This window comes from Oncorhynchus masou, chromosome 1, assembly GCF_036934945.1.
Source record: "Oncorhynchus masou masou isolate Uvic2021 chromosome 1, UVic_Omas_1.1, whole genome shotgun sequence".
Classification (NCBI taxonomy): Eukaryota; Metazoa; Chordata; class Actinopteri; order Salmoniformes; family Salmonidae; genus Oncorhynchus; species Oncorhynchus masou.
In genome coordinates this window covers 54983862-55008239 of record NC_088212.1, presented here as the reverse complement: position 1 = coordinate 55008239, position 24378 = coordinate 54983862, and the positions used below count along the sequence as shown (strand labels likewise).

The window sequence follows — 24378 nt, the reverse complement described above, 5'->3', positions numbered from 1 at the left end:
TCTTTGTTTTAGTGTTGGTCAGGATGTTAGCTGAGTGGACATTCTATGTTGTGTGTCTAGTTTTCCCGTTTCTATGTTTGGCCTGATATGGTTCTCAATCAGAGGCAGGTGTAAGTCATTGTCTCTGATTGGGAACCATATTTAGGTAGCCTGTTTTGTGTTGGGTTTTGTGGGTGGTCGTCTTCTGTCTTTGTGTGTCTGCACTAGACAGAACTGTTTTGTTTTTTTCACATTTGTTATTTTGTAGTGTTCACATTTATCGTCTTTATTAAACATGATGAACACTAACCACGCTGCGCTTTGGTCCTGTCCTTTGTCCACAGAAGAAAGCCCTTACAGTTTTATAGTACAGTTTCTTCTTTTTGTTCAGTTTAGACACATGATTACTCAATTTACAGTACGTTTGCCAATCAACTTATTTTCCATTCATTTTGCCTCATGCCTCTCATTCATTCAATTTTCAAATTCCTCATCAATCCACGGGGATATAACAGTTTTTACAGAAATGTTCTTAATTGGTGCATGCTTATTAGTAACTGGAAAAAGCAATTTGAGAAATGTGTCAAGTGCAGCGTCTGGTTGCACCTCATTACACACCACAGACCAGAAAATATTATTTACATCTTCAACGTAGGGATCACCACAAAACTTATTGTGTGACCTCTTATACACTATATTAGGCCCAGCCTTTGGAACTTGGTTTTCCTAGACATGGCTTCTATATTATGATCACTACATCCAATGGATTTGGATACTGCTTTAAAGCAAATTTCTACAGCATTAGTGAAGATGTGATCAATATATGTGGATGATTTCATTCCTGTGCTGTTTGTAAATACACTTGTAGGTTGACTGATAACCTGAACCAGGTTGCAGGCACTGGTTACAGTTTGAAGCTTTTTCTTGAGTGGATAGCTTGGTGAAAGCCAGTCAATATTTAGATCACCCAGAAAATATACCTCTCTGTTGATATCACATACATTATCAAACATTTCACACATATTATCCAGATACTGACTGTTAGAACTTGGTGGTCTGTAGCAACTTCCCAAAATAATAGGCTTTAGGTGAGGCAGGTGAACCTGTAGCCATATTACTTCAACAATATTTGACATGAGATCCTCTCTAAGCTCTACAGCAGTGGTTACCTAACTTTTTATAGTCCCGTACCCCTTCCAACATTCAACTTCCAGCTGCGTACCCCCTCTAGCACCAGGGTCAGCGCACTCTCAAATGTTGTTTTTTGCCATCATTGTAAGCCTGCCACACACACTATACAAAACATTTATTAAACATGAGAATGAGTGTGAGTTTTTGTCACAACCTGGCTCGTGGGAAGTGACAAATAGCTCTTATAGGACCAGGGCACAAATTATAATATAATAATAATCCAAATGTTTCTCTTTATTTAGTCATCTTACATATAAAACCTTATTTGTTCATCAAAAATTGTAAATAACTCACCACAGGTTAATGACAAGGGTGTGCTTGAAAGGATGCACATGACTCTGCAATGTGGGTTGTATTGGAGAGAGTCTCAGTCTGTGCCTGAATTTCGTTTTCATGCTAGTGATGGCCGAGAATCCACTCTCACATAGGTATGTGGTTGCAACGGGCATCAGTGTCTTAACAGCGCGATTTGCCAAGGCAAGAAACTTTGAGCACAGCCCAATCCAGAAATCTGGCAGTGGCTTCTGATTAAATCCATAAATTAATAAATAAAGAGGTGACTTTTTGAAAGAGTTTTACTTCCGAGTCCCAACCAATTAGCATGGCGTCTCTCGGGAGACTATTACCTTCTCATCCAATAAGAAAAACTGTCATTGCTACATGGCACCATGTCATACATATCTGACTGACCCAAATCCTATTTTTTTTCCTCTATCCTCTCTTCCACAGTTCCGCTACAAGAGCCGAGTCTACAGGCAGACCCATGTGGAAGAGAAGCAGATTGCCAAACTTCACACCAAGGTGAGTGGTGTGGACAAATGTCACACTCTCCTAACAACCAGCTGGGGTCTTACTGCACACATGCACTCACACAAACACAAACGCACACTGTTGGGAGTGTCAGAGATGCTGGAGTGTCACTTTATCTCACTGTCAACACACAGACACACAAACATCTTCAGTTATGTCAGCTGTTATCACTGTGAGCCTCTGTAGTGTCTCTCTAGTGTCCTGCCTGCATGTCTCTCTCTACTCTATGCTCTCCTGTCCGCATGTCTACTCTTTTCTTTCCGTAAGAGTCAAGGAGGCAAGAAGATGGTGATATGGAGAGAGGAGGTTGGTCGTTATTTGCTCAACCACAGAGAGCCTGATGGCACCATTAACTTATTAAACTGATAATAAAACCCTTGTAAATCATGTACTGTATGGAGTTAAATTAGTGCCACCTACAGTATGCACTCAGTTTTCAGAATAAATTATTAGCTTTGATTGTGTTGAGCTGGAACAAAAATATTCAGCCTGGGAAGGCCCATATCTGGGTGTGTGGCTCTAAGAGTCCTTCTTGTGGGGGGACCAGTCCACCTGGGCTCTCTCTCTCTCTCTCTCTGCCTACTGACAGGTGACATTTCTGGGTTAGGACTGGAGCAGCTCACCCTTAATTGTGTGTGTGTGTGTGTGTGTGTGTGTGTGTGTGTGTGTGTGTGTGTGTGTGTGTGTGTGTGTGTGTGTGTGTGTGTGTGTGTGTGTGTGTGTGTGTGTGTGTGTGTGTGTGTGTGTGTGTGTGTGTGTGTGTGTGTGTGTGTGTGTGTGTGTGTGTGTGTGTGAGAGAGAGAGAGAGAGAGAGAGAGAGAGAGGAGATACAGACAGGGAGGGTGAGGGGAACCTGTCTCGTACCTTTTAAATGCCACGTCCAACACTGGCATTTCACACCTTATAACCACACTCAATTACACAAGGTTTCGCAGCAGTCTGAAATTGAACCAGTAGAAATCCCAAAAAATGTGGATACAAATCTAAGGTGCTGTTACCAAGGTCGTGGGTGGCAAGTCCATTAGGCCAACAACCTTCATAGGAAGTGTGAGAGACAAGTTCGTAATTGTGGTCCATTATCTGTTGGCGAGTTGAGTCAGGATGCCGTGGCAAAGGTGGAATTGGCCTGTAAAATTATTCAATGGACGTATATTTCATGTCTCGCCTGTGCCCACTTAACCTGGATCATTGTGCATGTGCTCACACATAAGCACACAGATTACGCACTTTGCATATCTGCCGCTGGTAAATGTTCGCTGACTGTATGAGGAAAAAATTATGAATACATGATATATAATAATTATTAGTAAATGATAACTTGATGGTGTGTCATATTCCGTTCTAATTATGTCATTATACATTAATTTATGCTAAGGCAATACACACCTTTGTATTATGTGCCAATAAAGAATCACTGAATTGAGAGAGCAGTATCTGACGGAAAACGAAGGGAGGGTGATCTAAAGAGAGGGTGGGAAGTGAGCACATGCTGGTCTCCATACTGGTGTACAGTTCCATGTACTGTATTTCTGACACATATAGATTGACTCTGATGACGCAGATGAGGTGTATACAGGTCCACCCCCTACTATGTTCTGCTCTTTCCCCCTCCCTCCATTTCTCTATCTACCTCCATCTCTTCAAAGATTCTTATTTTTGTCCCCTCCCTCCCTCCCTCCCTCCCTCCCTCCCTCCCTCCCTCCCTCCCTCCCTCCCTCCCTCCCTCCCTCCCTCCCTCCCTCCCTCCCTCCCTCCCTCCCTCCCTCCCTCCCTCCCTCCCTCCCTCCCTCCTCTACTTCTCCATATGTTCATCATCATCCTGTTCTCCTCATTCTTTCTCCTCCCTTCCTCCTCTCCTCTCTTCCTATAGTGTTTAGGGAGCTGTTCTCTTATCTATTTATATCTGTCCTGGAAAGCAGAAGAGAACACTCATCCCATTGTGTACTCTGTGCTCCAATCAGCACACCCCAATCATTCAATCTATCTCTCTTTCTTTTGTTCTCTCTCCCCCCTCTTCTGTCCCTGTTTTTCTCTCTCCTCTCTTTTTTCTAACCTTCTCCCCTTCATATCTCTGACCTGTTCTCACACACACACGCACGCACGCACACACACACACAAACACTCTCTCTCGCTATCTCTCCTCTCTTTCTCTAACTCTCCTTTTTTTCTCATTCTCCATCTCCAGTCCAACTTGAGAAAGTTTATGGACCTCATCCAGCACCATCAGGTGGAGAAAGTATCTAGGCTGCTGGAGAAAGGACTGGACCCCAACTACCAGGATACAGAGACCGGTGGTAATACTACACACACACATGCACAAACACACAGATCATGAACACAGGTGGTTTGACATAATCACAGAGCTAACAAGATAGTTTGCGCAGTTCTAATAGAGTATATATACATTTTTCTAAGCTCTGTATGTTCACCTCTGCTCCCTCTTACCCAGTTCTTATCCCTTGTTGCTAACTCTGTGTACACCACACAGGGAGGCTTATGGCCACTCTCCCCTATGCTAATGATATGGATCTCTGAAATGCAGTGCCTTAGACGCTGCGCTGCGCCACTCGGGAGCCCAACCATGTTTTAACCATGTCATAATTGTAAACCATGTTCGTTTACAATTACGTTCTTACAAACAATGGAGTAAAACAAGCGTATATTGTGGTTTCTGAAGGGGTTCTTCAAGAATCAATGGCTATAAAAAATCATTCAAAAGTTTAAAAAAATTGACAGATAAGACAGGTATACAAAGATACCAATTCCTCTGTGAGATCATGAAATGAATTGAAACAATTCAAATGAATATGGAATAGAACATAGTTGTATGAGACGATGTTCTGGGCGACACAGTGGGTGGTACATTTTCGGGGGTCAGTTTGTGTCGACCTACATCTGAGTAATTGTGATGTAATTAGCTTGGGATTTACAATAGAACGTGTGTGTGTGTGTGTGTGTGTGTGTGCCTGACTATGCCTATGTCCATGTCTGTGTGTGCACTTCTACAACCAAAATCAATAGTCAGCCAGAGCTTTATAATTGAGCGCTATTCTACAAGCTGCTCTTATCCCTCAATCTCCCAGCAATAAGGCTTAATCTACCATTACCACTTATATCCCATTAAACCCCCCTCAGTTTCCCTGCTACGAGCCCTAACACCGGTTTCCTTTAGGTTCTTCTTTAATAAGCCTTAACTGAAAGGCTGCATTTGCTCTGCATTTATCCAGCTTGTCCAGTACTTTATTCACACAATGCTGACTGTGTCCCCAGCTCTTAAAATGCCGCAATACCTCTAACTAACTCGTGAAAATCTTTAGAAACCCTTACAGTCCTAATACCCCTAATAGCTTCACAGATTGCCTTAAAATCTCGACTAACCCCCCTCTTAGCCCCCAAATACCCTCCCCGTTTGTTAATTTATACTCAGAGCGTTGGAGTACATTTTGGCGGTACATAATGCCAGTTCAATGATGCTTCATAGGATAATTTTTTGTTTGACATTTATTTTATCTTTATTTAACTAGGCAAGTCAGTTAAGAACAAATTCTTATTTTCAATGCCGGCCTAGGAACAGTGGGTGCTTTTTAGTGTAAGAGCTAATTGAAAAGACTGCCTGAAATGTCAGCCTGTTTTGGTGGGAGGGAGTTGTGACCTACCTGGTGAAATCAAATTGGTTAATAGACCAAGAAGACAGATATTTCCAAACCTCTGCCAATAACAGCTAGTTTTCAGTTTCCCCCACCCCACTCAGACCACTCCAAGACAGTCCTAGCAAAAGTTTTGCTTGAGAAATTGCTCTTTGCTAAGAAGCTATTTTTGTGTCTTTTTGACCATTTTCATTGAAAAACAATCACAGGTTTCCATCCAATTTGTGACAGATTTTCAAGCAAATAGAAAAATAAATCTGCATAAAACAATAGGGGCATTTTCCACCAGAGATGTGTTTTCATCAAACTGACTTTTTGCGGATCAAAGGCTGTGCGTATATGTAGTGCACTTAGAAATAACTTTTGCCGTTAAATTCCGTGTCTTGAAGTTTAGTGGGTTTCCATCACATTTTCAATTCTGCTGATTCTCAATTCAATTCTCTATTGAGATAAATGTTCCCACTCTATTGAGATAAATGTTCCCACTCTATTCAGATAAATGTTCCCGCTCTATTCAGATAAATGTTCCCACTCTATTCAGATAAATGTTCCCGCTCTATTCAGATAAATGTTCCCACTCTATTCAGATAAATGTTCCCACTCTATTCAGATAAATGTTGCCACTCTATTCAGATAAATGTTCCCACTCTATTCAGATAAATGTTCCCACTCTATTCAGATAAATGTTCCCACTATTCAGATAAATGTTCCCACTCTATTCAGATAAATGTTCCCACTCTATTCAGATAAATGTTCCCACTCTATTCAGATAAATGTTCCCGCTCTATTCAGATAAATGTTCCCACTCTATTCAGATAAATGTTCCCACTCTATTCAGATAAATGTTCCCACTCTATTCAGATAAATGTTCCCACCCCATTCAGATAAATGAAAATGACTACATTGGATCTTTAACCTTATTGACCAATGGACGGACAACAGTGTAGATGGATGAGTGGCCGAGTGTGGATGCATTTTGTGTGACTGCGGCGGATGGATGATGAATAACACTGACAGCGGAGAACCACTTCGATTCCTGAGAAAATATGTCTGTGTAAACACAGAGTAATGGACAGTGTTGTCACCATCACTGCTGATCTGAGTTTAATTGATGCACATTATTCTCTCCCTGTCTATGTTCTGTTCTGTGGTCTGTTCTTTTCTGTTCTGTTGTCTGTTCTCTTGTCTGTTCTGTCTTATCCTGTTCTGTTCCGTTGGCTGTTCTGATCTTTTCTGTTGTCTGTTGTGTCTGTGTTGTGGTTCCTCTATGCAGTGGTGTAAAGTACTTAAGTACAAATACTTGGAAGTACTACTTAAGTAGTTTTTTGGGGTATTTGTACTTTACTTTGCTCTTCATATTTTTGACTACTTTTACTTTTAATTCACTACATTCCTAAAGAAAATTATGTACTTTTTACTCCATACGTCTTTCCTGGCACCCAAAAGTATTCATTACATTTCGAATGCTTAGCAGTTCAGGAAAATTGTCTAATTCACACACTTATCAAGAGAACATCCCTGGTCATCCCTGGTCATCCCTACTGCCTCTGAACTGGAGGACTCACTAAACACATGCTTCATTTGTAAATGATGTCTGAGTGTTGGAGTGTGCCCCTGGCTATCCGTAAATAAAATAAATAAAAATAAAATGGTGCGTCAGGTTTTCTGAATATAAGGAATTTTAAATAATTTATATTTTTCCTTTTACTTCTGATACTTAAGAATATTTTAGCAATTACATTTACTTTTGATACTTAAGTATGTTTAAAACCAAATACGTATAGACTTTTACTCAAGTAGGAATTCACTGGGTGACTTTTACTTGAGTAATGTTCTATTAAGGTATCTTTATTTTTACTCGAGTATGACAATTCGGTAGTTTTTCCACCACTGCCTCTATGGCCTATAATTCCTTTATGGTTCCATTTTGTCTGTTTTCTGTTCTGTTTCTGTTCCATTCCGACTGTGTTCCTATGTTATGTTGCATTCTGTGCTCTGATCTATCTTTGGTCCCTTTCTTCTCTGTTCTGTTCTCTTCTAATTTATCTGTGGTGTTCTAACTGTACTCACAAACAGTCTGTTCACTGTGTCCATCCCGAACATCGTAATTGTTGCAAAAAAAACGATGGACCGAGAGAATGTTAACCTCGTTCGACCATCGTAAACGAGCAAGCTTCCATTCTGAAACTAAATGAGAGTGCAGCGGTCAACATGGCGGATCAGTCTAACAGAATGTGGCATCAGGCAAAATAAGGTAGAGACCCATGGTCTACACTTTATCCTGTCCATGTCATTCTGCAGAGACCCCTCTGACATTTGCGGCCCATCTGGATAACGTGGTGGAGATTATAAAGGTTCTGAAGAATGGAGGGGCCCACCTGGACTTCAGGGCCAAAGATGGCATGACGGCCCTACACAAAGCCGCTAGGTCCAAGAACCAGGTGACTCTGATGGTACGGACACACACACACCAACTCACGCATGCATACTCATATGCACATGAACACACACAACATTAACCCTGCCACTCTTAAGCTTACTCATACTTTGTATTGATAAGTATTGTAGTTGTATTTATTGTGGATCCCCATTAGCTGCTACTCTTCCTAGGATCCAGCAAAACTAAGGCAGTTTATATTTTAAAAACATTACAATATATTCACAACAGATTTCACATCACATTAAGATGCATGTGTCTCTGCCTGTGTTTGTGTCTCTTCACAATCCCGCTGTCCCATAAGGTAAATTTTAAATCTAATGTCAATGTGTGTGCGCCTGCCTGCATCTGTGTGTATGTGTGTGTGTGTTGCAGACCCTGTTGGAGCTTGGTTTGTCTCCAGACTATAAGGACAGTCGGGGTCTGACGGCGCTCTATCACACAGCCATGGTGGGAGGAGATCCGTTCTGCTGTGAGTTGCTGCTACATGAACACGCCACCGTCTGCTGCCAGGACGAAAACGGCTGGCATGAAGTCCACCAGGTACACACACACACACACACACACACACACACACACACACACACACACACACACACACACACACACACACACACACACACACACACACACACACACACACACACACACACAGAGAGGCTGAGGAAAAACACACACACAGGCACACACTTGTACACACACATTTTCTTCTCTGTACGTGTGTGTATTTGTGCGTGTGCATGTGTGTGTACTGATGGTTGATAGCTCTCCTAGACCCTCTCCCTTCCTGTTCTACTCTGATTGCTATCAGCTCTAGCCAGCAGTAATGTCACACTTCCTGACGTACTGTGCTGTCTCTCCTCTAGAACATGTTACTGCCAGCATATCAAACACAACCCTCCTCTAGGTTAGCCTATCAGTTAACTATCATCAAAACGCATTAATTTTCATCCCCCGAAAACGAGCCTTGCCCATGGGCTACGGAAATGCCTGTTTCCTTTGCTCTCTCCCTCGCTCCCCCACTGACTCTCTTTCACTCACTCTCTGTCAACCTGATACTATAAATTACTTTGGATCTATGTAGGCTTTCGAATTATACTTTGATACATCATTCCTAATTTAGCACGGGTGTCTTTCTACATCTGTTCACTACACCCCCCTAGAATTGATTCTTCCATCTGATGACTGGGTTCAAACTAAGGACATAATATCACAAACTCCAAGGCCTCAGTGCTGCCTCTTATGCCGAACACTGACATCTACTGGACGTGACATGTAACTGCAGCCTGAATCTCGGGAAACGCCAAGACTGAGACTGTTAAATAGCTTGTTTCACCATGTGTATCATGTGTGGTATATTTAACCAATAAAGCACGGGGGGGTGTGTAAGAACAGCTAAGGGCTGTTCTTACAGACAACGCAATGCAAAGCGCCTGGATACAGTCCTTAGCCATGGTATATTGGCCATATAGCACAAACCCTCGAGGTGCCTTATTGCAATTCTAAACTGCTTACCAACATAATTAGACCAGTAAATAGTATTTTCTTTGTCATACTCATGTTATCTGTTAATTATAAAAAGGCTGGTTCGAGCCCTGAATGCTGATTGGCTGAAAGCTGTGGTATGTCAGACCGTATACCAAGGGTATGACAACACATATTTTTACTGCTCTAATTATGTTGGTAAGTATTCAGAACCTTTGCTATGAGGTTCAAATTTGAGCTTAGGTGCATCCTGTTTACATTGATAATCCTTGAGACCTTTCTAGAACTTGATTGGAGTCCACCTGTTGTAAATTCAATTGATTGGACATGATTTGGAAAGGCACACATCTGTCTATATAAAGTCCCACAGTTGACAATGCATGTCAGAGAAAAAACCAAGCCATGAGGTCGAAGGAATTGTCCGTAGTGCTCTGAGACAGGATTGCGTTGAGGCTCAGATCTAGAGAAGGGTACCAAAATATGTTTGCAGCATTGAAGGTCCTCAAGATCACAATGGCCTCCATCATTATTAAATAGAAGAAGTTTGGAACCACAAAGACTCTTCCTAGAGCAAACTGAGCAATCAGGGGAGAAGGGCCATGGTCAGGGAGGTGACCAAGAACCTGATGGTCACTCTGACAGAGTTGCAGACTTCCTCTGTGGAGATGGGAGAACCTTCCAGAAGTACAACCATCACTGCAGCACTCCACAATTCACAAGACCTTGATGATAGAGTGGCCAGACGGAAGCCACTCCTCAGTAAAAGGCACATGACATCCTGCTTGGAGTTTGCCAAAAGGCACCTCCTAAAGGACTCTCAGACCATGAGAAACAAGATTCTCTGGTCTGATGAAACCAAGATTGAACTCTTTGGCCTGAATGCCAAGCATCACATCTGGAGGAAACCTGGCACCATCCCTACGGTGAAGCATGTTGGTGGCAGCATCATGCTGTGGAGATGTTTTTTACTGGCAGGGACTGGTAGACTAGTCAGGATCGAGATAACGATGAACAGAGCAAATTACAGAGAGCTCCTCAATGAAAACCTGCTCCAGAGCACCCAGGATCTCCTACTTTAGCAAAGGTTCACCTTCCAAAAGGACAACAACCCTAAGCACACAGCAAAGACAAAGCAGGAGTAGTTTCGGGACAAGTCTCTGAATGTCCTTGGGTAGCCCAGCCAGAGCCCGGACTTGAACCTGTTCGAACATCTCTGTGATCTGAAAATAACTGTGCAGCGATGCTCCCCATTCAACTTGACAGAGCTTGAAATAATCTGCAGAGAAGAATGAGAGAATCTCCCCAAATAGAGATGTGCCAAGCTTGTAGCGTCATACCCAAGAAGACTCGAGGCTGTAATCACTGCCAAAATTGCTTCAACAAAGTAAAGTGTCGGGAATACTTACAGTATGTAAATGTGATATTTCAGTTTAAAATGTTTATTAAATGTGCAAAAAATAATAATGTTTTTGGTTTATCATTATGGGGTATTGTGTGTAGATTGATGAGGGAAACATTTTTAAATACATTTTAGAATACGGCTGTAAATGTAACAAAATGTGGAATAAGTCAAGGGGTCTGAATACTGTATATAAACTGTATATGTGTATCTAAAAGTGATTAAAACCTCTTAGGGATAGGCGGGACGCAAATGTCTCAACTGGCCAATTGCCAGGGGAAATGCAGAGCGCCAGATTCAAATAAAATGATATAAAATTCAAACTTTCATTAAATCACACATGTAAGATACTCAATTAAAGCTACACTCGTTGTGAATCCAGCCAACATGTCAGATTTTAAAAATGCTTTTCGGCGAAAGCATAAGAAGCTATTATCTGATAGCCTGCACCATCTGCACCAGCAGTGAACAAAGGAGCTAGCATATTTCAACCCTGCAGGCGCTACACAAAACGCTGAAATAATATATAAAACATGCATTACCTTTGACAAGCTTCTTTTGTTGGCACTCCAATATGTCCCATAAACATCACAATTGGTCCTTTTGTTCGATTAATTCCGTCCATATATATCCAAAATGTCCATTTATAAAGCGCGTTTGATCCAGAAAAAAACAGCATACAAAAAAACGCAACGTCACTACAAAATATTTCAAAAGTTGCCTATAAACTTTGCCAAACTATTTCAAACTACTTTTGTAATTCAACTTTCGGTATTTTTAAACATTAATAATCGATCAAGTTGTAGACGGTGCAATCTGTATTAAATACAGGAAAGAAAACAAACCAGCGCTGCTTTTCACGTCTTGCGCACCTCACAAAAGTGTCCCCAGTTCCGAGTTGGCCTACTTCTTCATTGCACAAAGGAATAACCTCAACCAAATTCCAAAGACTGGTGACATTCAGTGGAAGCGGAATTTGCAAATAAATTTCTGGATTTATTTTCTCATTTTGTCTGTCATAGTTGAAGTGTACCCATGATGAAAATTACAGGCCTCTCTCATCTTTTTAAGTGGGAGAACTTGCACAATTGGTGGCTGACTAAATACTTTTTCGCCCCACTGTATATCTATTGTTTTTGTCAAAATTGCAAAATTTGGTTGGGGATCATTGATGGACAGCGATATTCAAACCTTATCTCGGATTTTCAATCAGATTTAAGTCAGGACCGAGACTGGACCCCTCAGGAACACTGAACTCCTCTTGGAAAGCTAATCTGGTGTGTCATTGGCATTACAATTGCGACAAGCATACACACACATACCATGACGATGCCCAACCACATAAATTGACAATACAGATGGTTTCACTCTGTGTGATTTATTGGATTGGAAGTTTTTATTTTGAGCGAAAAAGTTTATTCCCTTCTCATTTTGTCTTGCAGTACTACTTAAGGACCTTTTTGCAAACATAATGGAGGATTTAAAATAAATGTTTTAACACAGACTGTCACGATTGCAGTCGTCGTAGAAATGACCGGACCACAGTGCAGCGTGGTGAGCGTACATTTTTCTTTATTATAAATGTTGCATACAAAACAAGAAGCAACAAAAACGAACGTGAAGCTTACTAGGGCTATACAGGCCACTAACAAAGACAACTACCCACAAATACAAAAGGAAAAAAGGCTGCCTAAGTATGATTCCCAATCAGAGACAACGATAGACAGCTGTCCCTGATTGAGAACCATACCCGGCCAAAACATAGAAACAAAGAACATAGAATTTCCCACCCGAGTCACACCCTGACCAACCAAACATAGAGAATAAAAAGATCTCTACGGTCAGGGCGTGACACAGACTTCCTTTTTGTCACTTTGTCATACCGGCCAGTAATGTGGAGAGAATGCAATGTTGTGAAACCCTCTGTATTTTCGAGTATTTTTGTTTTTGTATTTATTAGGGATCCCCATTAGTTCCTGCCAATGCAGCAGCTACTCTACCTGGGATCCAAACACATTAAGGCACTTACATTACATATAAAACAGTGCATCATATAACATTAGCGCCTGTGTGTGTATGCGTGTGTATGTACCTTTGTGTGCGTCTCTGCACATTCCCCACTGTTCCATAAGGTGTATTTGTACCTGTTTTTTAAAATATGATTCTACTGCTTGCATGAGTTACCTGATGTTGAATAAAGTTCAATTTAGTCATGGATCTACTGTATGTAGTACTGTGCACCTCCCATAGTTTGTTCTGGACTTGGGGATTGTGAAGAAACCTCTGGTGGCTTGTCTTGTGGGGTATGCATGGATGACCGAGCTGTGTGCTAGTAGTTTAAACAGACAGCTCGGTGCATTCAGCTTGTCAACACTTACAACTACAAGTAGTGATGAAGTCAAGTTCTCTTCAACTATAAGCCATGAGAGATTGACATGCATATCCTTAATGTTAGCTCCCTGTGTACCTTTAAGGGCCAACCATACTGCCCTGTTCTGAGCCAATTGTTCCTCTTTGTGGCACCTGATCACACTACTGAACAGTAGTCCAGGTGTGACAAAACTTGGGCCTGTTGGACCTGCATTGTTGATAGCATTGTTAAGAAGGCAGAGCAACACTTTATTATGGACAGACTTCTCCCCATCTAAGCTACTCTTGTATCACTATGCTTTGACCATTACAGTTTACAATCCAGGGTTACTCCAAGCAGTTTAGTCACCTCAACATGCTCAATTTCCACATTATTAATTACAAGATTTAGTTGGGGTTTAGGGTTTAGGGACTGATTTGTTCCAAATACAATGCTTTTAGTTTTTGAAATATTTAGGACTAACTTATTCCTTGCCACCCATTCTGAAACTAACTGCAGTTCTTTGTTAAGTGTTGTAGTCATTTCTGTCGCTGTGGTAGCTGACGTGTGTAGTGTTGAGTCATCTGCATACATAGACACACTGGCTTTACTGAAAACAAGTGGCATGTCGTTAGTAAATATTGAAAAACAGTAAGGGGCCTAAACAGCTGCCCTGGCTAATTCCTGATTCTACCTGGATTGTGTTGGAGAGACTTCCATTAAAGAACACCCTCTGTGTTCTTTTAGACAGGTAACTCTTTATCCACAATATAGCAGGGGATGTAAAGCCATAACACATACATCTTTCCAGCAGCAGACTATGATCGATCATTTTAAAACAGCCCTCACAATCGTTTTATTATCAATTTCTCTCAGCCAATCATCAGTCATTTGTGTAAGTGCTGTGCTTGTTGAATGTCTTCCCTATAAGTGCGCTAAAAGTCTGTTGTCAATTTGTTTACTGTAAAATATCATTTTATCTGGTTAAACACAATTTTTGGTGGTGGCAACATCATTTTATGGGTATGCTTGTCACCAGCAGGGACTGGGGAGTTTGTCAGGATAAAAATAATTATGAAAGAAGCTAAGTCCAGGTAAAATGTTAAAGGAAAACCTGCCTCGGTCTTCTGAATACCTAACCCTGCAATAGAGTTTTATTTTTCAGTGGGACAATTACACAAATATTAATGAACACACATAATGGCTTTTCAATAGGTGTGGAGTGCTCCCAATAAGTCCAGTCTCAGTCCTGACTTTAAATATGCTTGAAAATCTGAGACAAGGTCTGAATATTGCTGTCAATCCATAATTCCCAACAAAATTTTTCTGAGCTCGAACAATTTTGCCAAAAACAACAGATATATGTTGCCCTAAGAGTTGTCTTGAGCTGGTAGAATCATCAAAAAATGATTTACAGTTGTAATTGCTGACAAAGGTGTGTGTGTGTGTGTGTGTGTGTGTGTGTGTGTGTGTGTGTGTGTGTGTGTGTGTGTGTGTGTGTGTGTGTGTGTGTGTGTGTGTGTGTGTGTGTGTGTGTGTGTGTGTGTGTGTGTGTGTGTGTGTGTGTGTGTGTGTACAGGCTTGTCGGAATGGCTATGTCCAGCACCTGGAGCATCTGCTGTTCTACGGGGCGGACATGAGCGCACAGAATGCCTCAGGGAACACAGCGCTGCACATCTGTGCTCTCTACAACCAGGTGAGGTGTGTGTGTGTTTGTTTGTTCATACAAGTATAACTGCCCTTCTCCCATCTGGTTTGATTGTGTAGGCCTGGAGGTCTTCCTGATGTTTCTCTGTTAACCTATTCTACTTGTGTTAAAGTCTGTTAAGTGTCAGCGAATGAACTGAACACATCACCACTCATCATTGACCTTAGAGACACACACACACCTGCTTCTCGTTCCGTTCATATGAGTTTGAAGTATATCTACAATTAAATCGGCAGTTATTCTCGTTAACATAATTCTTTTCCGCAATTAAGAGAAATTGGAGGATAGGATCATGAGTAAGGGTGGAGAATGTGTGGCAAGGGGTTAAGTCTGTCTCTCAATCCCACCATTCAGCACTCCTACTCTAGACTCAATGAGACCCCAGATTTGCACATGTTCATTAGCTAAATGTGTTCTATTGAACATCACATCGTACATCATAGCATTTCTTAAATGCATTTGAGTCCTGACCCCACTCTTGCTTGAAAAGCTTTTCACATCTCAACCCACTTGTTTCTCAACTCTCCCACTACATCCTTATTCAGAATCATCTGACTCAATTAGCACTATGGCCTAGAATAGAATAGAATAGAATTGCGTACATTAAAAACATAGAGGACATTAGTACATTCACTTACAACCGACCTCTGTCCCAGCTGCACTGGATAGATAAGACATATACCGATACAATTTACTTTGCATTTAGTAGTCCAGCACAAGGAACAAATGAATGAACAGCACAAGGAAGGAAAGAATGAACAGCACAAGGAAGGAACAAATGAACAGCACAAGGAAGGAACGAATGAACAGCACAAGGAAGGAACGAATGAACAGCACAAGGAACGAACGAATGAACAGCACAAGGAACGAACGAATGTTTGAACACGCTCTTCTATCATGTCTTGTATCTATCCTCCTCTCTGTCTCTTCCTCTCTCTCTCTTCCTCTTCATCCCTTTCAGATTTGGGGATTTTTCTGCAAATGGTTGAGGGCGGAATCCCCACGTCTCCTAATGTTCGGTAGTTTAGTGTCTGTACACACACACTGTTCTCCTGGTATTTAAACCTTCAAGTCGTATTATCCTGTGACAGGGCTACAATTAGAGTTGGGGGAGGGGTCAGAGTGAGAGAGACAGTGGGAGAGAAAGAGGACGGGCAGAATGAGAGAGAGAGGGGGGTTTACACGTCATCCATTTCTATTTCCAAATAAGCTTCAATGCAAATGGAGGGTGTAAAATGCCAATACATGGGACTGTTAGTTTTTTGAACGTGTCAAAATATAGAGAGCATATTATGCACTCTGCAAATGCCAGAATTCACATCCTTCATGTTAGTTACTTTGCAAACTGGCATGAGTACAGAATTGATTGTGTGTGTGTCTTTGTGTGTGTGTTAATGTGCGTGTTTCTGTATACAACACTGTTCATGCGTGGTTGAGCACTCTGTGGGCGAGTTGTGCTGCACATTCACACCCTTTAACTGTCTCTCTCTTTCTCTCTTTCACACTCTTTCTGTTCAACAGCTTTTTTCCTTTCCTTCACACATAATCTCCCTTCATACAGGTAGCTGTGTGTCTGTCAATATCTATTTTATTCTCTCTCTCTCTCTCTCTCTCTCTCTTCCATTTTTGTTTTTTAAAATTTGGGGGTTGTGCCCACCTATGTTGCTTTTTTTCCAGTCTACTTGTTTACTGCTAGTTCAAATAATCGAAAACTGGCTTCTGGACTATTCGGATTACTGTACAAGTGTTCTGTCTTTGTCTTTGTGAAACTCAGAGCCGCTCCTCAAAGTCCCGTTCTTCCCTGTATTTTCTCAGGATAACTGTGCCAGGGTGCTACTGGTCCGTGGAGCCAACAAAGAGGTGAAGAACTACAACAGCCAGAGTCCCTTCCAGGTGAGACCCGTAGTACATCCTCCCAATCCAAAAGCATTACCGTAGTTCTGACATATCAGTGCCGTGGGTTTACTTCCATCATGGGCTATCCAATATATTCTGGGTCATATTCTGCCTGTTAGCTAATGGCTTTAATGTCCTCCAACGTTCCTCCTACATTCAGCTAATGCTCTCATAGTATTGTGACGTTGGTTCAGATGGAGAGAGAGAATGTGTACCGTCTCAGACTTCTTTCATGTGCTGCTGTGGGGAAGTTTCCTTATCAGCAGGTGAAACCTGGGTCAGAGATGGCAGTGTGAATGGGACTCTGTTGAGAAAAACACACGTTTCAAGTCCCAAGTAATACCAAGGATGCATCTCAATAGTCGGAAGTGGCTTCCTCTACTGTAGCTAACTCCTCTACTTGACTCCTCTCCTGTATCTGCATCTGAAAAGCAAGTGCTGAAGGGAATGGGTTGAGTCTTACTAGGCTACATCGTTGTGTGTTTGACGCAGTTTTAGACATCTCACAAAGTTGCATATGTCCATGGGTTGGCTAGATATTCTGCGTGTGTCTCGCAGAGATAATATGTAATTGCTTGAATACACAGAAGGCAGTGCAGCTGACATTATTGATTCCAATGAGAGTCCCGCATGAGTCACGTCTGAGTCACAAAGGAGCGTTTTGATGTAAGGCAGTCCTCGGATCCTCGATGGCCCTCCACAGGCACTTCAGTGGCCCTTTTAATTACTCTGGCCTTCAGTGGGGTTGGACAGAACAAGTTTAACTTGTCTAATTGTCTCCTATTCTTTTCCAATTGGAGAGAAGGAAAAGACACACGCAGAGGATGGCTCAGTGGATTAGAACATGGTGCTCCCAATGCCATGGTTGTGGGTACAATTCCCGTATGGGTCCCAGAAACGGAATATAGGTGTCTCTACCAACGTTGCCAATTAATTGATCAAGTATTGGGGCAGAGTTCAATGGAGTGGAAAAAATAGTGTGTGTCTACCTGTGTATCTGGAGCTAAAAATAGAGTCCCAGCAGTACAATGAGATCCAGCAATTAGAGCTCTGCTGAGTGACTCAAAATCCCTCCTCTGTTGGCCCTAGCCTGTTGTATATAGGTGTTTCACAAGAGTCTTATATTCAGCGTTTGCCTATTTCAACCTTCCTCTCCCCCCTGTTCCCTTTCTCGCTCCCTTCTTCCCAGACATGTCCTTTATCCCTTTCACATGTTTTCATTTTCTCTCCTCGTCACTCTCTTGTTTGATTCTTTCTTCACTATTCCCTTTCTACTTTATTCCCATTCTTTCTCATTTCCTCTCCCTCAGCTCTATTCTCTTTTTAATGTTTCACATTTTCTCTCCTTTTCTCTCCTCTCGTTCTCTTTAAATGTTCTGCTCACTTGTCTATCCTTTCTCCCATTTATTATCCCCCCTCCCTCTCTTTCTCTCTCTCTTTCCATCTCTCCCTCTTTCTTTCTGTCAGCAGTGGAAAGTGAGAACAGTTTCTTTCACTGTGTTGCATTCAGATGAGATTGGAATCCCGCTGGGCACACACTGGTTGAATCAACTTTGTTTCCCATGTAATTTAATGTAAATTACGTTCAACGGTCTGTGCCCAGTGGGATGTGGAATAAGAAACTGGAATGAGATGAAACACTGGAATCAGTGAAACATGCAGAAGTGTTCAACACTATACTGAAGCTCCAATCGCTATTTGTCTCTCGGCGAAAGTCTACCCTTTTAGCCCAGGGTATGGGCTGATCTTTATCAGTATTGAGAAACTCATGATGGGAAACAAGAATATGCAAATTCAAGAACGAGGGGAAGGGAAAGAGAGTATTTCGGCTCTCTGTCTCTGCATCTCTAACAATTCCTCCTTTTCCATCTCCTTTCCAATCTCCTCCATCTTCCCTACTCGCGTTCTCCTATGTGCCTGGCCCTTTAAGGATTCTCCCTGGTCTTGAATCAGAATTAATTTGTTGGATGTAATTTCAGGCACAATTCTCCACCCATTCCTCCTCCCCTACCTCATTCTCTTCCTGCTACTCCTCCTCTCATCCATCACCATAGACAACAATGTGTCTTCATGGGATACAAGGGGTCATTCCGAGCATTTTTATGCCGTGGGAACGTGAAGGAGTAAGGGAGTGAAGAAGGGGATGCAATCAAGGCGTTAGTGGACTGGTTTCCCCTATACAAGGCTATGCACTACACTACAGCCGTGTGGGTTAGATGTGGTCTTTAGACTTTGAACCACACAACAGCTATACACTGAGCAAAAAGGGTTCAAAAAGAGTTCTGCCGTTGTCCCCATAGGAGAACCCTTTCTGGTTCCAGGTAGAACTCTTTTGGGTTCCATGTAGAACCCTTCCCAAAAGTGGTTATTCAATGTGTTCTCCTATGGGGACAGGCGAAGAACCATTTTTGGTTTAGATAGCACCTTTTTTTAAATCAGCTGTAGGCTTCATTCTGTACCTTCCATCGCCTCAGTGCTATCGCTCTCAGTTGACCAGTGTTCAGTTATGATACCCAGTGATCTGCAATCGGTGTTATACCTATCACAGCGGCTCATAACAAATGAGGGCATGTTATGTTTAAGCGTGGAAGGTTTGGATTTTGTCTCGTCAAAGTCTCGTCCAAAAAGACTGCAGTAAAACCCCCCACGTACCCCCCCCCCCCCACCCCCAGCCCCCTACTCCCCCCTACTCCCTCTCCCAGGAATTAGTTCTCCTGTAATGTAATCAAAGCACTGTCCCTCTCACTGTACACTATATGTACATCCACTGCACCCTGGGGACAATATGATATTGCGCCCTTTCCTCCAGTGGGTAAGACTGAGGGTGACTTATCACCAACCCATAGATGCCCATGCTGCCATGTTGACCAGCTGACGGTGGCGCTATGGTGCCAAAAGGCTTAAAAACGGTCATGGCTGCTTGCTGCTATATTTACATTTTGTTTTTGTCCTCTGATGGAGAAGTGGTAATGAAGAGAAAGGGCAGAGAGGAGGAGAGAACGAGAAAGATGAGAGAGGAGAGTGAGAGGAAAGAAAGATGAGAGGGGACGGGTGAATGTGGGTTTATGATTCTTTCATGTCACACGAGGCTAGTGAGAGGGTCCTTCTTCCATTAGAGCCATGCTAACAGGATGCCACAGCTGACCCGCCAGCCACCACACTCGGTCTCTCTCATGTGTAGGTAGGATGGCCTCTCAAGCTTTTCTCACAACATATCCCTATATCCCTCTCTCTGGCGACCCTTTGCTTTCTCTCTCGTCCCTCTCTCTCTCTATTAAAAACTATTGCTCCCTCTCTTCACTTTCTTTCTCCTACTTGCGCTCTTCCACCACTGCTCTCTCTCTCACCATCTCTCACTCTTTCGCTGGTGGGTGTGGGTGTGTGTGTGTGTGCTAAAAGGTCAGGATTTGTAACAGGTTGCAGATGGTTAAAACCAGATAAGAATTTAGTGGAATCATGTCCAGATTACTACACACACACACACACACACACACACACACACACACACACACACACACACACACACACACACACACACACACACACACACACACACACACACACACACACACACACACATACAATGAATTGTGAACAGAAAACTAAATGTGGCCCTCAAATTGCAATCCTCCTGATCCCCCCTCTCTCACAGGTGGCCATCATAGCGGGGAACTTTGAACTGGCCGAACTGGTCAAGAACCACAAAGAGACAGATATAGGTGAGTAACCATGGTTACCCTCCTGTTTTCTATGTCTGAAATGGATATATTATCGGATAATAGGTTGTCGATCTTTTCTTGTGTCTGTATGTGAGTGCATCTGCCCCTCTGCAAGTATGCTCTCCATCATTTTATTTAACTAGGCAAGTCAGTTAAGAACAAATTCTTATTTTCAATGACAGCCTAGGAACAGTGACTTAACTGCCTTGTTCAGGGGCAGAACGACAGATTTGTACCTTGTAAGCTCAGGGGATTCAATCTTGCAACCTTTCGGTTACTAGTCCAACGCTCTAACCGCTAGGCTACGCTGCCACATGTGTGAGTGCGTGTTAGCGTGGGTGCTAGGAAACCATGACAGGATTTGACATTCAGTACAGCCCCCCCTTCGTGGGATTACCCTATCACACTGGGGAATCCAGGATCCTTCAGGTGGCATATGAGAGAAGGGTTAGGGAGGGATAGAATGGGGGCAGAGATATTTCCTCACAGACTCTCTACTAAATCCCTGCCGAAAAAAGGGTGTCCTTCTTCCAAAGGAATTTAAAAAACAGATTTCTACTTTCTCTGTGGGTTTATCTGCCATGCACTCCACACCCCCCACGGCCCGACAACAGCATCATCTTTCTTAATTAAACTATTTCACATGGAGGGAAAAAGGTTAAGCAGGAGGGATTACCATCCCCAGACAAATGAAATAAAAATGTAATAAATAAATAGAAAAAGAGTGACTAGATAAATAAACAAAATCATCTAAAGATGTAATCCACGATTGCCGCCCCCCCCCCGAGCGAAATTCCCGAGGCCTCACAGCTGCAGCGAGGGCTAGATGAAACGCAGCGCTGCAGGATTACCCCGTGTCTCTCACATCTGCTGCTGTCGTACCCGCTCCCCCCTCTCAGAACCCCCATCCCGCTCCCCACGTTCAGCATGGACCCTCTCACACCGGGACGCCGTCGCACCACAAACTCTGGTGGGGCCATGAGAGCCAGCCACGCCCGAACTCTGCCATTGACCAGTAGATGTTGCTAGCGGAATGAAAAGTCCCGGATAACTGTCCTCTGTTACAGTCCTCGTTGCTTTTTCTTTCTCTCTGTCTTTCTCTCTACCTCTTTCTATCTCTATCTTTCGGCTCATTGTCAGTTTGTGATGGGATATTGGCGATGCTGGATTATCGGTGATGGGTTCTGCATGTTGCAAAGCAAAGAAAGGTGGGTGCTCTGAAGCTCAACCACCCCCCTCCTACCTCCTATACCCTCCAACCCTCTGCCCTGTCCAGCCATCCCTAGTCCCCTTCTCGCCTGTTCCAGGTGGGTGGTAGCTTGCTATGTTGGGAGACAGGTCGAATTCTGTTTCTGCGGTATGGTGGGTAGTTGTCTATCCTGCCTGAGCTGAGGCATTACCCCGGCATGGGTACATAATTGTGTGTGTGTGTGTGTGTGTGTGTGTGTGTGTGTGTGTGTGTGTGTGTGTGTGTGTGTGTGTGTGTGTGTGTGTGTGTGTGTGCGTGCGTGTGTGCGTGCGTGTGTGCGTGTGTGTGTGTGTGTGTGTCTGTATAGTATTTAGAATGTGCACTATCCCAGATGTGTGATGGACAGTGTCAGTGACATTATAGTCTCTCTCTATCTCTCTTTCTTTGTGTTGGAGTTTGATTATAAGATAGGCATGAATTTAATCCTGTACAAGAGAGCACAGAGCACTTCAGCTAAGCCTGACACTGCCTAGCCCTAGAACCCAACTCAAGGTTCTCATGAATCAGTGTATTATTTATTTACTATCATGGTATGTCCCAACACTCATATTCAATTAACTAGTCTGTTATTCAATGACTGTATTAGACCCTTAGGAGATACCAGAGAATCAGACCAAAACAGTAGAAATGATTGGATAGATTATGGTGGATGGGTTATATTACCATATAATGTATGCTTAGGGTTTTGGACTGGGTTAGCAAACACAAGGCTAATATATGAATATTAAAGTAGATGAATTAATCTCCTCGGAGGACGAGGCGTCATTCTCTAGCTCAGCCTATATTGAGAATTCCCAAGTGTGTGTGTGTGTGTGTGTGTGTGTGTGTGTGTGTGTGTGTGTGTGTGTGTGTGTGTGTGTGTGTGTGTGTGTGTGTGTGTGTGTGTGTGTGTGTGTGTGTGTGTGTGTGTGTGTGTGTGTGTGTGATCTACATCCATAGTAATGACACAGACAATGGCGGGAGTGATGAGAGGTGAGTCTCGCTATGTTCATCTCTTTTGAGTCAGCGGACTCTCGCTCCTAGTGAAAGCAACACACACCTCACCGGCAAACAGGTTACCATGGCATCAGAGCCTGTGTGCTAATCATTACAAGACTATGGCATCTGGCTGATGTCCCAGATGGTAAGAGAACGTTGGGCAGAGGTACAATTCCCAGTTTGAAGGAAAGTTATAGAGAGGGGATAGTTGGAGATAAAGGAGATAAAGGAGGGGTGGGGAGGGGTGGTGGAGAGATGGAGTAGAAAGAGAAGTATAGATGGAAAGGGGTAATACTGTAGATAGAGATAGGGATGGGAAATAACTAGTGACAGAGAGGGATCTCGTAGAGAGAGAATTGTATAGAAAAGAATAGGACTTTATTGTTCATTTGCATAGAAATGTGTATTTTTACTGACACAATACTCCTGGGGCAGTAACCGAAAGGTCGCTAGTTCGAATCCACGAGCTTACAAGGAGAAAAATGCCCCAGGGTCGCTGGATAATGAGCATTCTGGCTGTGACCCCATTCTCAGGGGGTTTCTAAGGGAGAGTTAGGATATGCCAAAAATACATTTAGGATAAAGTTAAGCACCCATCCATATCCTTATATCACTCTGACACAGCAACATGGTCAGCCACAGAGCAGCACCCCAGGAGAAGTTTAGCAGAGAGGGGTGGCAAATAAAGATGGTGAGAGCTATAAGTAGATATAGGGGTTAGTAAGTAGAGGTTAAATTGACATAGGAGTTAGTGTGCAATGTGTCCAATCGATCAGTGCTTTAGTATCTAGGTGTGACTGAATGTGTCCAGACACTCTGCTTTGGTAGACAGGCTAGTAAATCTGTTTCTTAAATCCAGTTAGTTTTTTTCCCATTCTGCCGGTAAGCCTCTCTAAGAATGATTGGCAGATGTGTGTATTAGACATCACGCTGCAAGAGCGTGATAATCCGACATGGGGGTCAAATCAAACACACAGATACACAATGTGCGTACCATACACAAACATGCACACAGAGACACGTGCACGCACACACTCAACACACTCAACTTAGCACACAAAAGGCCATCCAAACAAACACTCAACTAAACACCCAGACGACCAAACACACACTCGACCAATGCTCAGCGACAACATGGCATACTCTTGCAGGGCCATGACGTAATTTAATAAGCCAATTTTTAGTAGCATGTCTCCTCCTTAGTGTACCATGGTAGTGAATTATTGTCTTAATGTCACTGACTAGCAAATTCAGTCTCCCTAATTAAAGAACAAACACAGCCTGCGTGGCTCTGAGTAGCTGGTCACACGGTTCACTGCAGCCTGTTCTACACAGCTTTTGATGAGACAGCCAGAGAGCACCCTTTAGTGATGGGATTTAGAGGAGACAGCGGGAGATGAAAGGAAGTGAGGGAGCTACTTCCTGCTGTTGAGGAGAAGGTTGAGTAGTGTTGTGGAATATATTGTGTGTCCTAGTTTGCTGCGGTGGAACGTGTGTGGTGGGTGTGGATTAGGGTTTAATGGCGGAATC

At 42.8% G+C, this 24378-nt stretch overlaps 2 protein-coding genes across 2 annotated transcripts in view; both read left to right on the top strand.

The window, feature by feature from the left end:
• LOC135539444 (SH3 and multiple ankyrin repeat domains protein 2-like) overlaps positions 1–15145 on the top strand; it is a 17370-nt gene extending 2225 nt beyond the window's left edge. Inside the window, exons 2-7 of the mRNA XM_064965369.1 lie at positions 1900–1971; positions 4166–4274; positions 7929–8080; positions 8440–8607; positions 14878–14994; positions 15119–15145. Of these exons, the coding sequence (XP_064821441.1) occupies positions 1900–1971; positions 4166–4274; positions 7929–8080; positions 8440–8607; positions 14878–14994; positions 15119–15145 (645 nt within the window). The remainder of the gene's footprint in view (positions 1–1899; positions 1972–4165; positions 4275–7928; positions 8081–8439; positions 8608–14877; positions 14995–15118) is intronic.
• A 153-nt stretch (positions 15146–15298) lies between these two features.
• Positions 15299–24378, top strand: part of LOC135539371 (uncharacterized) — a 34491-nt gene continuing 25411 nt past the window's right edge. The window contains exons 1-3 of the mRNA XM_064965250.1: positions 15299–15302; positions 16781–16899; positions 20555–20621. Of these exons, the coding sequence (XP_064821322.1) occupies positions 15299–15302; positions 16781–16899; positions 20555–20621 (190 nt within the window). The remainder of the gene's footprint in view (positions 15303–16780; positions 16900–20554; positions 20622–24378) is intronic.